This window comes from Vitis riparia, chromosome 15 (assembly GCF_004353265.1).
Source record: "Vitis riparia cultivar Riparia Gloire de Montpellier isolate 1030 chromosome 15, EGFV_Vit.rip_1.0, whole genome shotgun sequence".
Classification (NCBI taxonomy): Eukaryota; Viridiplantae; Streptophyta; class Magnoliopsida; order Vitales; family Vitaceae; genus Vitis; species Vitis riparia.
In genome coordinates, this window is record NC_048445.1 from 4,046,571 (window position 1) to 4,060,366 (window position 13,796).

The window sequence follows — 13,796 nt, forward strand, 5'->3', positions numbered from 1 at the left end:
CTAGTGACATATTATAAGCTCTTTTAGAGCCTTTAATCAAGTTTCTATCACCTGATATAGTATTAACATTGTTTGTCATAAATGTTGTGCAATTAATGAGACAAAAGTTTCATCAAAGTGACAAGTCATAAAACATTGTCATAAAGACATTGTCTTTATAGAGTTGAAGAAATATTATCATAGAGAAAGAGTTAAAATCAATGGAAAAATATTAGTCATTGATGATGACTTAACTTAACAACTTGTGTAAAAACAATGAGAACATATATAACACAATAAATCAAATATGAAAAGATAATTATTTTATTTTTATTTTTATTTTTATTATTTTATTATATATATTCTTTTTTTTCTCTCCCTTATCTCTCCACTTTCTCTCATCTCTCCTCCACCTACCCCCCATACTCCCACGTGTAACACTATCCCATCTCCTCTCTATTCTTATTTCTCTCTTTTCTTTTTTTAGTTTTTTTCTTTTCTCTTTTTATGGTGGCTACCGCCGCCCCCCTCATTTTCTTCTTTTCCATTTTTTTTCCTTTTTTCTCTGGTCTCCTTCTAGAATGACCGACATACAATTGGCCGGTTGCCTATCTCCCCATCCCATCTCTTCTTTTTTTCATTTCCTCTCCCTCCCAACTCACACACATGACCGACCCTCATTTGATTTTTTTCCTTTCTCCCCAAAAAAACCCACTACCACACGTCCTCCATGCTCTCATTTCTTTTTTTTCCATTCCCTAATTCTTTTTCTTTTTCTATTTCTTTTGGTTTCCCGTGAAACCATCTTCATACCCGTAGTCGGCTAGTCATCATCGACAAGTTGCTACCGGTAACACCATCTCCATTTCTGGTACCCTTCATCCTCTCTCTCTCTCTCATTCTCTTTCTTTATTTTATTCTTTTTTATCTTTATTTTTAATGCATTTTCCGTCTCCCAACCACTACAAACCCTAATTTTCTCTCATGGTCTCCAAAAAAAAAAAAAAGTGTAAATTCATTTTGATTTATAGTCTCCAGAAAAGTGTAAATCCATTTTAATTTATTTTATTTTTTCTTTCTTTGATTTTAATAGTAATTATTGTTTGTGAAATTTGGATTATTGAATTAATATGAAATTGGGCTTCGGTAATTAATATAGAATTTTGGTTAATTTATTGTTGGTAAATTAATATGAAATTTGAGCTCATTTATTGTTGGTGAATTAATTTAGAATTTTCTAATTTGGGCTAGATTAGTTGATGTTTATATGGTTGTACTCATTTTAATTATTCAATTGCACATGATATAATATTGTGATATATTTTGGACGTGTGTTTGCATATTAAATTGGGTTAATTTTGATTATGGATTTAGGTTTGTATATTAAATTAAGCTTGGATCGTGGGATATTAAATTTAGGCATAATGAGATTTATTTTAATTTATCATGTTTTGGGTTTGATTAATTGAACTTATATTTTGACCATTAATTTGAAATTTTTTGACTAAGGCCTATGACATGTGAGATATTTTTGTTGGACTATTTTTGTTTTTTCATGGACCAATTTTGCAATCATGTTGGCTGAGTACGAATTTATGACACGTGGAGCATGAAATTTCATGGAAGAAAGTGAGACATGAAAAATTGTAGGAAGACATTGAACTTATTGTAAGTTTGTTTGGGTACACATTTTATTTCTCACTACTATTTGATTTGATTTTTGTAAATATTTGTTTATATATATTTAATGAATGTGTACAGAATTGAACATCGAATAAACCAGAAATTTTGTTTAAATAAGAGGAATAATTCAATAAATATGTTTTAATAAAATAATAATTTTAAAATATTATTCTTAATAAAAGAAAGTTTTTTTATTAATAAAAATTTAGAAAAATGCTTTTAGAAAAATAAAAAATAAAAATTGTTTTTAATATAATTGTCCAAAAATTTCTTTGTTTAATAAAAATTGTGTAAAAAATTGTTTTGTAAATAAAGTTGTCCCAAAAATTAATTTTTAATAAAAATGTCCAAAAAAATGCTTTTTAAATAATTTTTTTCCTTAATTGAAATGAGATTAAAACTAATTTTTAGAAATAGAGCATTTAAATATATATTTTTTAATACAAGAATAGAATAAAAGTCATTTTTGCAAATTGAAACAAATCATTTTCCTTGATAAAATTGGATTGAAAATATTTTCTTTGTAAAGAAATTAATTCATTTTGAACAAAATCAAATTGAAATATTTTTGTAAACAAAGTTGTAAAAATTCATTCTTTTCCTAACAAAGGTAAATAAAATATTATATTTTTTTATTAATTTTCAAATTCAATACATAACCAACCCATTACCCTTCTATCTTCATTACATGCACAAAACCCTAAGAATAAAATAGTAACGACCCGCTCCCAACCGTGTAAATATTGTTCGCTTTAGACCTAAAGGGGTCTTCACGACTTTAAAACGCGTCTACATGGTTAAGAGAAGTTTATACTTATATAGTGCCATAAACTTTCCCCCATATTCGATATGGGATATCACAAACACCCCTCCATGCAGACACAACGTCCTCGTTGTGTCCCACGGGATTGTGGAACCAAATAGACAAACACCCCACACCAAGGTCGGAGACTGACTCTGATACCATTTGTAATGGCTCACTCCCAACCGTGTAGATATTGTTCGCTTTGGGCCCAAAGGGGCCCTCACGGCTTTAAAACGCGTCTACAGGGTTAAGAAAAGTCCATACTTATACAGCGCTAGAAACTTTCCCTCATATCTGATGTGAGATGTTACAAACACCCCCCATGTGACACAATGTCCTTGTTGTGTTCCACGGGATTGTGGGACCAAATAGACGAACACCCCACATCGAAGTCGAAGATTGACTCTAATACCATTTGTAATGGCCCACTCTCAACCGTGTAGATATTGTCCACTTTGGGCCCAAAGGGGACCTCATGGCCTTAAAACGCGTCTATAAGGTTAAGAGAAGTCCATACTTATATAGCGTCAGGAACTTTCCCCCCTATCTGATGTGGGATATCACAAATTTTTAATGGCCATCCTATATGGAGTCTTAAAGATAGGAGTTGTTCCTAGTACCAAATCAATGGTAAATTCCACCCTCCTTTCTGGTGGTAAGCCAGACAAATCATCTGGAAAAACATCAGGAAAATCCCTTACAACGGGTATGTCCTCCAACTTTAAATCACTTTCATTACTCACCACATAAGCCAAAAAGTCTTGACAATCCTTCCTAAGCAAAAAACTAGCTCGTCAGGCTGAGATCATATGAAGTGGTCTATCCGCATGCTTCATCTCAAAACTAAACTTAAGTTGACCAAAGATGCTAAATATCATCATTTTCCCAAAACAATCAATAGAAGCATGATAGGAAGCTAACCAATCCATTCCCAAAATTACATCAAAATCCTAAAGGTTAAGGAGTACTAAGTCAACTAGAATTTCCTTATAACCAATCATCACAAGACAATCTCTAAGCATTTTACTGGTCATAACAGAAACTCCCATGGGAGTAGCAACAATCAAATCAAAGTCTATGCTAGCAACAAGCATACCCAACAGACCAACAAAAGAGTGTGTTGAGTCTGGATCAATTAGGGCTCTAGCAAATAAAGTGTGGATTTAGATAGTACCTGTCACTACATCAGAAGTAGCTTGAGCATCTCGATGAGTCATAGCAAACACCCACCCTTGGGCCCTAGGCTTCTGTTTATCTTCTTTATTCTCCCACTCAGGCTTCCTAATGATAAACTTTTTATTCTCTGGACAATCCCGAACCATGTGTCCTTACTTCCCACAACCAAAACAAGCTCCAGTCTCCCTATAACATGGCCTACCCCCATGCTTCTGACCACAAGTAGGACAATTCACATCTAAATTTTGGGTTGTCTTCCCTTTATTCTGATTTCTATTAAAGGCAGACATTTTCTGTGCTTGGTTACCATGAGGAATAAGCACCATCACTCCTATTCCTCTTCATTTGTTGTTTCCTACAGTGATGAAGCTCCTCATTATCATTTTCTGCAATAAGGGCTCTGTCTACAATCTCTGAATAGATGTCAAGTTTCAGAATAGATATCTTGTTTTTCAGGTAGGGCTTTAATCCATCTTGAAACTTTAATGCTTTTTCCTACTCCATAGCAATCAACTGTGGGGAAAAACGTGACAACTCTATAAATTTGGCCTCATATTGGGCCACAATCATCTCCCCCTATTCCAAACGAACAAACTCTCCCATCTTTTGTCGCCTAACATTGTCAAAGAAGTACTTCTTGTAGAAAGCCTCCCTAAACTGTCTCCAAGTTATAGGTCACTAATCCTCCAAAAGCCTATTGGTCATACGCCACCAATGATCTGCTTCTTTGTCTAACATAAATGCTGCATAAGAGGCCTTTTGCTCCTCAGAGCAATTTATGACATCAAAGAATTTCTCCATCTGAAGAATCCAAAAAAATAAAGAGGACCTAGTTTCTTAAAGTCATCAAAGGAACTACCCCTAGAAGATGAGGATTGTCCTTGACCATTAGTCTCAGCAGCTCTAGCTTGACGCTTAACCAAACCAGCTAAAGTTCCGAGATACTTATAAAGCCCTTCTACATTCATGGGAGGCAAACCCTCAAGTAGAGGAGGTACACCATCATTAGCCTGACTATTTTGGGAAGATGTTGTTCTTCTTGGTGGCATGATCTCCTATAAAACATGAGGTGTAGCTAAATTAGTGATCGCTCGGATTTTGTCGTTTATTGGATCAAAACAAAATTTATAACCTAATTCACTATTCTATAGCAATTTGTACCCGATCAAAAAGTGGTTTTAGTACAAACTACCGTAGTATAGTGGTATTTAGGTATCGTCCACAATGATGGATTATTCTCGGTAATTAAGGCTTGAACGAGATGATAAGAAATGATGGTGATCAAGTGAATTTTACTTGAAATTGCATGATAAAATCTCAAGATAGCAATGTACTCAAATTGAATTGAAAATGAAGTGTAAAAGAGAAGAAAATTTATAAGATGTGAGATTCTCGGACTTAGGATTTTCTAGAGAGCAATTTCCATGGTGAATAGGTGTTGAGATCTAATTTTCATCAAGTTAGATTGAAAACCTAAATTTTCATCTAAACCGATTTTTGATTTAGCTTTAGATCTAGATCTAATTTCTCTTAAAATTAGGTAATCTAATCCAAGAGATCAATTTGAATCATAAATTCAATTCATCTTAAACTATCTTCCAATGATTCACACAATGCAACTATTCAATGTCATCAAATCTAGCATTAAGAATTTGATGAATCTACCTAGCTTGCATTGTAGCAATCATTCAAGACAATTTGAAGAGAAAAATCCCCAAATTTCAATTAATCAATCAATTGGATCTAATTACCTTTACAATTCAGGCTCAATTCTCTAATTCACCATAGATCTTGCCTTTAGATCCTCCCTCCTCCGAGAAAAACGTGATTTAGCCACTCATGCTTGGAGATTTGATCTCACAAGACATGTTTGGCTACCGAGAAAATAAGAGAAACTGAAGGAAAATGGAGAATAATATAGAGAGAAGAAGAATGAAAAGTTCTACAATTAGAAAATGTATCAAAAGTTCTTAAATGAGTTAATCCCGTTTCTATTTATAGGCCAAGGTAAAAAGGACACTTGGCAACATTTTAGAGGTCTTCTAGATGCTTCTTCATCAAGGAATCTGGAGAGAATGCATTTTCGCACGAGCCCCTAGCAATCTCGCATGATGGTGCGAAGTGGAGAATCCAACAGCTTCAATTTCGTTCTTCTGGAGCGTTTCGCATGACTGTGCGAAAATTTCGCATGGTCATGCGAAATCACTTCCTCAAAATTTCTTTTTATGCTGCAGCCACCTCCTTTCTGTCTCATTTCGCATGACTGTGCGAAAATTTCGCATGACTGTACGAAAATTTCGCATGGTCATGCGAAACCGAAAATTATGCTATTCCGGCTCCTCTTTACAACTTCTCTCATTTCTTCATGTTTAATCCATCTCCACCACCTTCAATTAAGCTTCAAAGCTTGGTTCAAGTGCATTTCCTCTTCCTCATGATTACATTATGTACCCTCCTCCATTCATTTTCCATTTGTCACTCCATGCTTCAAAAATCACCTTAAAATATCTCCAAAACTCACAAAGAACCATTAGTATCACTTGCAAGGGTAGTAATGTATTACTTGGGCAAATTAGGCATAATTACTACTCAAAAGGTGTAAAACTCGTGAAAGTTAGTATCTAAAATATGTGGTTTTTGAGTAGTAATCAATTAGTCACTAAAAAACTAAGTAGACAATTTAGGTTTATAAGGAAGAAAAAGTTTATACAAGATGAAGTAAAACTTAAACTAATGTGTCACTCATCTATCCCCAAAGTAAACTAAAACAAGTTCCCAACAAGATCATAACCTAGTTGTTCTGATACCACTCTGTCACGCCCTGAAACCCGCTCCAAGGGCATGACGATCATTTTACACTTCAAGCCCAAAAGCTTAAAATGGAAACAACACAAACATTCATATTGTAACTGGAAATTTACCAATTACCAAATTCATGTTCAAAGTAGTAGAACAAAAATTCTAAAATCTCCAAATAATAATTTTTGTTTTTTGAAACTAACACATCAAACCAAGTGTTATTGTCCAAATAACTCTAAACTCAAATAATACTAATGGAAAATAAATTTTAACATCTAAACAATGCTAAAAAATAAAGAGAGTTTTAACACATGTCCTAACAAGGCAATTTCCCCTCCTAATCTTCACTCCTCGCCCGAACTAAGGGTACCTAGAAAAATTATCAATAAATGGGAATGAGCTTAAAGCCCAATAAAGAATATTAATACAATTTCATGGATCAAATAGTTTCAGTCATACTTACAAATAGAAGATTTAGTGTAAAATCATTTTCATAAGAACATTTGAGTACAAATATGCTAATACATTTTAAAGTGTTTAACCAAACATTTGCATATATATATATATATATATATCAAAATCATTTCATATCCATTTCAAAACAAATACATTTCAATTGTTTTCACTCTGGTTATCAAATAACAAATAGTGTTCATTTAATTAAATTACTTTAATTAATTAATAATTTTTAAATTATGATTTTACCCCTAGATTGGGTTTGGGGCATTACATGAATTATCCAAGTTAAATATTTTATTCTCTTGCTCTTTAATTCTTGGAGAAGGACATCCATAGCCATACCCAGTCCATGCGAGTTGAAGGGAATGTGGAATGAAAGGCCTACATTGTCCCGCATTTTTATCTTATCTCTATGCACTAATATAAAAATAATTATTAAATACAATTTTTTTTTAAAAATAATTCAAAATTTTTTACTCTCTTTCATTAGTGTCTTGGACCTCCACGTGCTTTCATTTCAACCCTTTCCTTCTAGGCTCTTTTTAGACTTTGCCATGTAGAATGCAGAATGTTGTGTAGATAGATGTGGATGTCCATTAGGAATGACAATGGAACGGGTTTTTTCGAGTACTCGCTCCCATCCCTAATGAGATGAGTTTGAATTTTAACTAAACTGGTTTGGAATAGGTTTGAGAATTTTTTTTAAAACCTGGGATGAGTTCAGGTATTGTCTTATCCCATCCCCCTGGATTATATATAAAATTAATTTTTATAATTAAATTGAATTAAATTTTATTTTACTATTTTCAATGTATAGATACTAATAAAATATTTTTTAATAAAATAAGTTATACAAAATATAATAATTTAATTATTTATAAAATATATTTATTTTAACGCAATTAAAAATGTTAAAATTAATTTTTTTTAAAATTTAAAAATTTTCAAAAAATATTAAATGGGACAGGGTGAGACGGGTATGGGAATTTCTCATACCCACTTCGTCTTGTTTAATTTTTTAAATCGAACAGGGATGAAAATTATTTTGAATAAACGGAACGGGTTGGGATGGGGGTACCCATCCGGAACCCACCTGTTTCCATCCCTAATATCCATGATTGCTTCTGAATTTTACTCAAAAGAAGAATAAAAATTGGCAACCCAACAATTTTCATAGTGCAGCATCCTCTTCAAAATCTTTGAATTATCAGCTACTAAATCACCATACTCAAGCACTTTGAATCCAGATAATGACTACTGGTGTGTAATTAACTTTGTCAATTTATTTTAGTCTCACTCCTTATTCATTAAACTAAATACCATATATGTTTGATTCCCAATACGTATTAAGAAATGAAAACAAATGTTAAGTGAAATAATTTTTTTTGTGTTTGCTTGTGATATGAAAAATATTGAAGAAAATTAAATATAATTAAAATTAGTTGAAAAATAATTTAATTTTAAAATAAATTAAATAAGTTTGAAGTAGAATATAAAAATAATTTATTAACTTTTGTTAGAGCTTGATGACTTGAATTCTTTTTGGTCCAATCTAAAAAGCTTGTGTTGCAACATATATGGTAAAGTTAAATTATGAGATTTTTTTTAGTGGTGGGGGTGGGGGGTTCTGATCCTATTAAGGGTGCAAGGGCTTGCCCTCGTGGTATGGACCTACCTTGTTTATTACTCTTTTATATATGTGTGTGTGTGATGATGATGTTTAGTTTTAGGGTTATGATGAAGATTATGCTTCTGATGTAGTCGTTCGTTCACAACTTTCCTTTTTTTTTTTTTTAACAATTTTTATATGTGTTTTTATTTGGTTTTTTCTTTATTGTCTATTCTCAACAACTTTAAATTTATTTTTTTATTATAATTCACTTCTTTTTTTTCTCTTTATATTATTTCTTTTACATTTTCCCTTAAATTTTCCAAGAACCAAAAATAACCTTATAATCTTCTAGGTAAAGCACAATTTCAAACAATATTAATTATAATGCTTCATATCACAATCAGTCTAGGATCATACCCACACTAATCGGTATCATTTTAGGAAAAGCCTTTTAAGAAAAAAAAAACTTTCATTCTATCATCTAAAAATCAATCGGTATCCAAAAATGATAATTTAAAAGTCTTTTATAATATTGAATCATCATCATTTGAGTGACTCATACTTACAATCAAAAGCGATATTATTGGACCTTGAAGTAGTCCTAACTCCTAAGTACTTCATTGATTTAAATTTCATCAAATAGCAATTTTATAAATGTATTTCATATATAAAACTTATTTTTAGGGAATTGTTAAACACATTTATGTAAAAAATTTAGACTATGTTTGGTTCCCAAAAATTTTGAGAGAAAATAGAAAAGAAAAGTAGGAGGAAAATAAAAAATATATTTAAAGCCAATAAATTATTTTTATATGTTACTTCAAAATTATTTTACTTATTTTAACTCTTTAATATAAAAATTAAATAATTTAAAATTTTATAAATTTCTAACTAATTTTAATAATATTCGATTTTCTTTTATATTTTTTTATAATAAAATTTGAGTACCCTATTAGGGATTTATATAGAACCTTCTATGTGTACCACGTAGTCTTACTTATATACACCTTCACATAAGTTTGTTCAAATATTTTGGGTCGAGGCCTAATTAGAGCCCAATCCAATCCCTTTAGGGTTGGGTTTGGGCTGATCTTTTAAGCCCGAGCCCGTTCCATGGGCAAATCCTAGTTGGGCTGAGTATTAAAACCTAATATGTAATGATAAGCATTATCCAAAAATGTTATGCAAAGATTTGAAACTTCCAAAAGCTGAAAATTTTGACATGATAACTATTGAACTACTTTTGGGCCTAGGATAGACATGAACTCAAGTTTAACATCCAACTCGGCCCAAGAACTATCCAATGGCCCATTTGGGGTTCGGTAGGGGAGACCTGAGCCTAGCCTGGAGCCCAACCAAGAGGGCCTGAGCCCAGCCTGGTCTGGCCCATTTGCATGAAGTTAGGTGTGTAGTAAGTGCGGGAATAATGGTGATAATTTTGACACGTATCACTACATAATTTTTTTTTTTTTAAAAAAAAAACAATACAAATTTTAGCGGGTTTGAGTTAGGTGTAATCTTATTCAGGTCATAATCATAGATCATGTTCGGGTTTGTTTGTTCAACCTGTATAACCTATTTAGTTAATCATGTCAAAATTGACCTTTATGATCCAACTTGTTTGTTGGCTGTAAAATAATATTGCCTACGTGGTAATGAAAATGTTAGAAGTAATTTGATGAAAGTGGTGGCGATAAATGAAGTTTACAACAACAATGGAATCAAATAAAGACGTGGATCACATCATTCACATACCAGCACATGTTCATGGATTAAATTTAATTATTTTGGTTTCTCACCTTCCAAACACAACTTTTCACTCACAAACGTGAATAGATAAGAGTCTGACTATAAGTACTGTTTACTTTAAGAATTCCATGATCCAGTAATTATACACAAGGCACTCAAATCTGATGCCAGCAAATCCAGCTGCCGTTGCCCACAGTGGAAGACAATAAAAAACTGGACAGACAATAAATTTCCCAGAGAGGCCATACCAAAAGGGAAGGATGGAAACACTCAGGATTGTAAGACCTCAAAGGACTAGGTAACTGCTTGGCGAATAACCCCTGTTTTCATGATCACATCAATTCCCTAAGAAAAGAAAGCAACACCTGCATCAAAAATGTAAATTAAGTATATTAGGAAAAGAAAGGATGAAGAATGCACAACATTTTCTTTATTTGCAACTTGGGGTTGTCCTCATTGTTCTCCTTCTCATTGTCCTCTTAAGTCACACTCTAATCTTATTGGGCCATTATCATAAATGAACCTAAGCTGCACTATAATGACTTTGGAGTTTTCTGCTCGACTCTAAAAGCATGTGGAATCTTCATGGTGGAATGGTTATGATTGAAAGTTTTCCAATCATTGATATGAGATCTATGTCAGAAACCAAGGAAAGCCATAACCCACTTTGCATAACTTCTAAAAACTCCTTTAAAGCTATTGATACCAAAAACAGAGCCCAATAATTTTGCTTCAGTCAGACCGGTTCAACCTGATCACCATTGTACTGTTTATGGAATGTAATGCAATGACTACAATCATAAATCTAAACATGTTAACCATTGGCTATGGCAGCAGCCATGGAAATGTTTAAAGTGGTGGCGGTGGTGGTGGTGGTGGTGGTTGTGATCAGTGTAGGGGTTGCAACAACAGTGGAATCAAAACAAGAAGTAAACGAAGACAAAAGAAATAAAGGAAAAGAAATGAACACGAACTGAAGCATCTGCATTATTGATTAAAGTTACTTTGGTTGATCATACTCCAAACACTAATTGCATAAAACAGAACCATTACAGAGTTATTCCCTTTTGCAAAGTTGTTTCATAAACAATTGCAAACAGTACCATGACAATTAACCATATGTTGTTTACTTGAAGATTTCCATAACCCAATAACAAGAGACATAGCATTCATATCTGATGCCAGCAAATCCAGCTCCAATTGCCAAGTCCAGGAACTCCTTCCTTGTCCTCTCCTTTCCTCCAGGGCTTTGAGTCGACATTATCAAATCTGTTTGGCAGATAGCTTTCACAGTAGATCCCTTTTCCGGTATTTCTGGAAGAACCCCCTCCACAACGATCACCTTCCCATGCTCTGGTAGAGCTTTGTAGCAGTTCTTCAACAACTTTAAGCAGTGATCATCACTCCAATCATGAAGTATCCACTACATACATACATATTTTTTATCATCACCAAATTATCAGATCCAAAATAGCATAACAAGGTTATAATTTTTTTTTCTTTTCTTTTAACTGTCAATACAGCAACCAATACGCTGGTTAGGATGCTGGAAAGACTCAAACTCACCTTCATAAAAATGGCATCCCCTTTGGGAACACTTTCAAACATATCCCCTCCAATGTGTTTCACACCTGCAACAAAATTGAATTATTCCATTTGGTGAATTTATCTTGAGCCCAAACTAAACTACCACTTCAATAAAATTATTTGGAAACAGGAAGTAAAAAGTTATACCAGGAAACGCCACAGCATGTTCTATAACATGAGGCAAGTCAAAATTAATAGCCTCAATATGGGGGTATTTGGATGTGATTATGCTAAGGGTGGTTCCCAGACCACCACCAACATCGACCACCCGCGTAAGGTGCTCAAAACCCTTGTAGGACTCAAGGATCTTATTAACAATTACCGTTGTGTGGTTGAACATTGCTGTGTTGAAAACCTGATTGAATCTGGGATCCTTGCCAGGGTACTCAAATGCATGAGATCCATGGACCCTGTTAAATGGTATTCCTCCTTCAATAATCGCATTTTTCAGTTGGGACCTGAAGTGAATCGAAAGCTGAAGTTATCTAACTGGAAAAGACACAGCAATGAACAAAGAGATCTAGAAAATGTGCATAAAATCATAGTTCTTCTATCAGATCATCATTTTACTAACATCTCTTCACTACTAATATTAGTACTTCAACACGATCCCAAACCCACAATTCACACCTAACAGCTTATTCTTTTCGTACATCTAATTTGAAAAAGTACATGATGAGATAAGGCATAAAAAGAATCACTTCTAGGCGCTGAAGGTGAAAACATGGTCTCTTCATATTTCCCCTTTGTCTTGGTCTGTATCATTAAATGGAACCACCTTTTAGGTTTGGAATTCACCATGAGTCTAAACAGAGTAAGTTAAATGGTTGATTTCAAATTGCTAAGCCTGGTCTTTTTAGGTTTGAAGTGCAAAAAGTTTAAACGTGATTGTCACTTGTTTGGTTCATATGAAAAAACCCAACAAAATTAGAACTTTTTGGTTTGGAGACCAGGATTTATTTTCAGTAATCACAACATACCAAACGGGTTTACAGATAAATCCATGGAAATTGGGTTTATGGGTTGTGATTATGAGAATTGTGGGGGTTAAAAGTATGCTCGGCAGGGGGAGGGAGAGGGAAAAGAAGCAAACTGACCAGCTATCCATGAAGACCTTGTCCTGCATCAAACCCAGTAGTGGGCCGAAGGAAACTCCATCTTGATTACTGGCAAAGTATTTGGAGACAGGTGTGAGTGCGTACACCCTCCCATCACCATCAATGGCAGAGCAACTGAGAACAGAGTGAGTGGTAAGAAGGTAGAGCATACGATCCAGCATGATGGGTGCCTCTGGGTTCTTTATAGGCAGCCGGGAAGCTATTTCTGAGGCAGAGGCCTGACCCAATTTGGCAATGATATCAAAAAGGCCTAGCTCAATGGAAGTCTGCATAACCATGGGCAACACAGACGAGGTCACCAATTGCATGGCGTAGGAGCAGGGCTCTACATCACCATCCTCATGGCATAGCCTGCTGCTCTGTTTCTCTTCTGCTGAAGACCCCATTATTGGCTCTGCTTGGTAAACAACTTTCCCTTTCTCTCACTCAATTCCTCCGTGATGATCCAAACCACCACACCTCTGTACATTATATAGAATGCTCTATTTCTGCCAGCTTTTTAGGCAGGTCGTGCATGGAGTAGGTGAAGTCTCTGGCCAAGCTCTCGCCACCCTACCCATTTTTTTATTTTATTTTTATCATTCCCCTGTTTTTTAACTTTGGTTTGAACACATCTTCAAGTGATGCATTTGATGATGAAAATTTCTAGACTTCTCCTACCTCATCTATCCGATTATTTAATCAAACAGTTTTAGGCATATGTAAATTAAATTTCTGCACATGCACTTACAAGCAAAATCCTGATAATAAACGAAAAAATCATGTGAATTATCTATAAGTTGAATACTCTATTCCCTTGCTTTTGATCTTTTGCTTATATTTTATATTT

The 13,796-nt window shown here is 33.9% G+C and overlaps 1 protein-coding gene across 1 annotated transcript; it reads right to left on the minus strand.

Moving 5' to 3' along the window:
- Window positions 1-11,225: 11,225 nt before the first annotated feature.
- On the minus strand, window positions 11,226-13,408 carry LOC117931761 (anthranilate N-methyltransferase-like). Its single transcript, XM_034852820.1, has 4 exons — window positions 12,947-13,408; window positions 11,997-12,307; window positions 11,829-11,893; window positions 11,226-11,685 (listed from the first exon to the last, which is right to left on the minus strand). Exons 1-4 carry the CDS (start codon window positions 13,351-13,353, stop codon window positions 11,389-11,391), a joined length of 1,080 nt encoding a protein of 359 aa, XP_034708711.1. The 5' UTR covers window positions 13,354-13,408; the 3' UTR covers window positions 11,226-11,388.
- Between the last annotated feature and the right edge of the window lie 388 nt (window positions 13,409-13,796).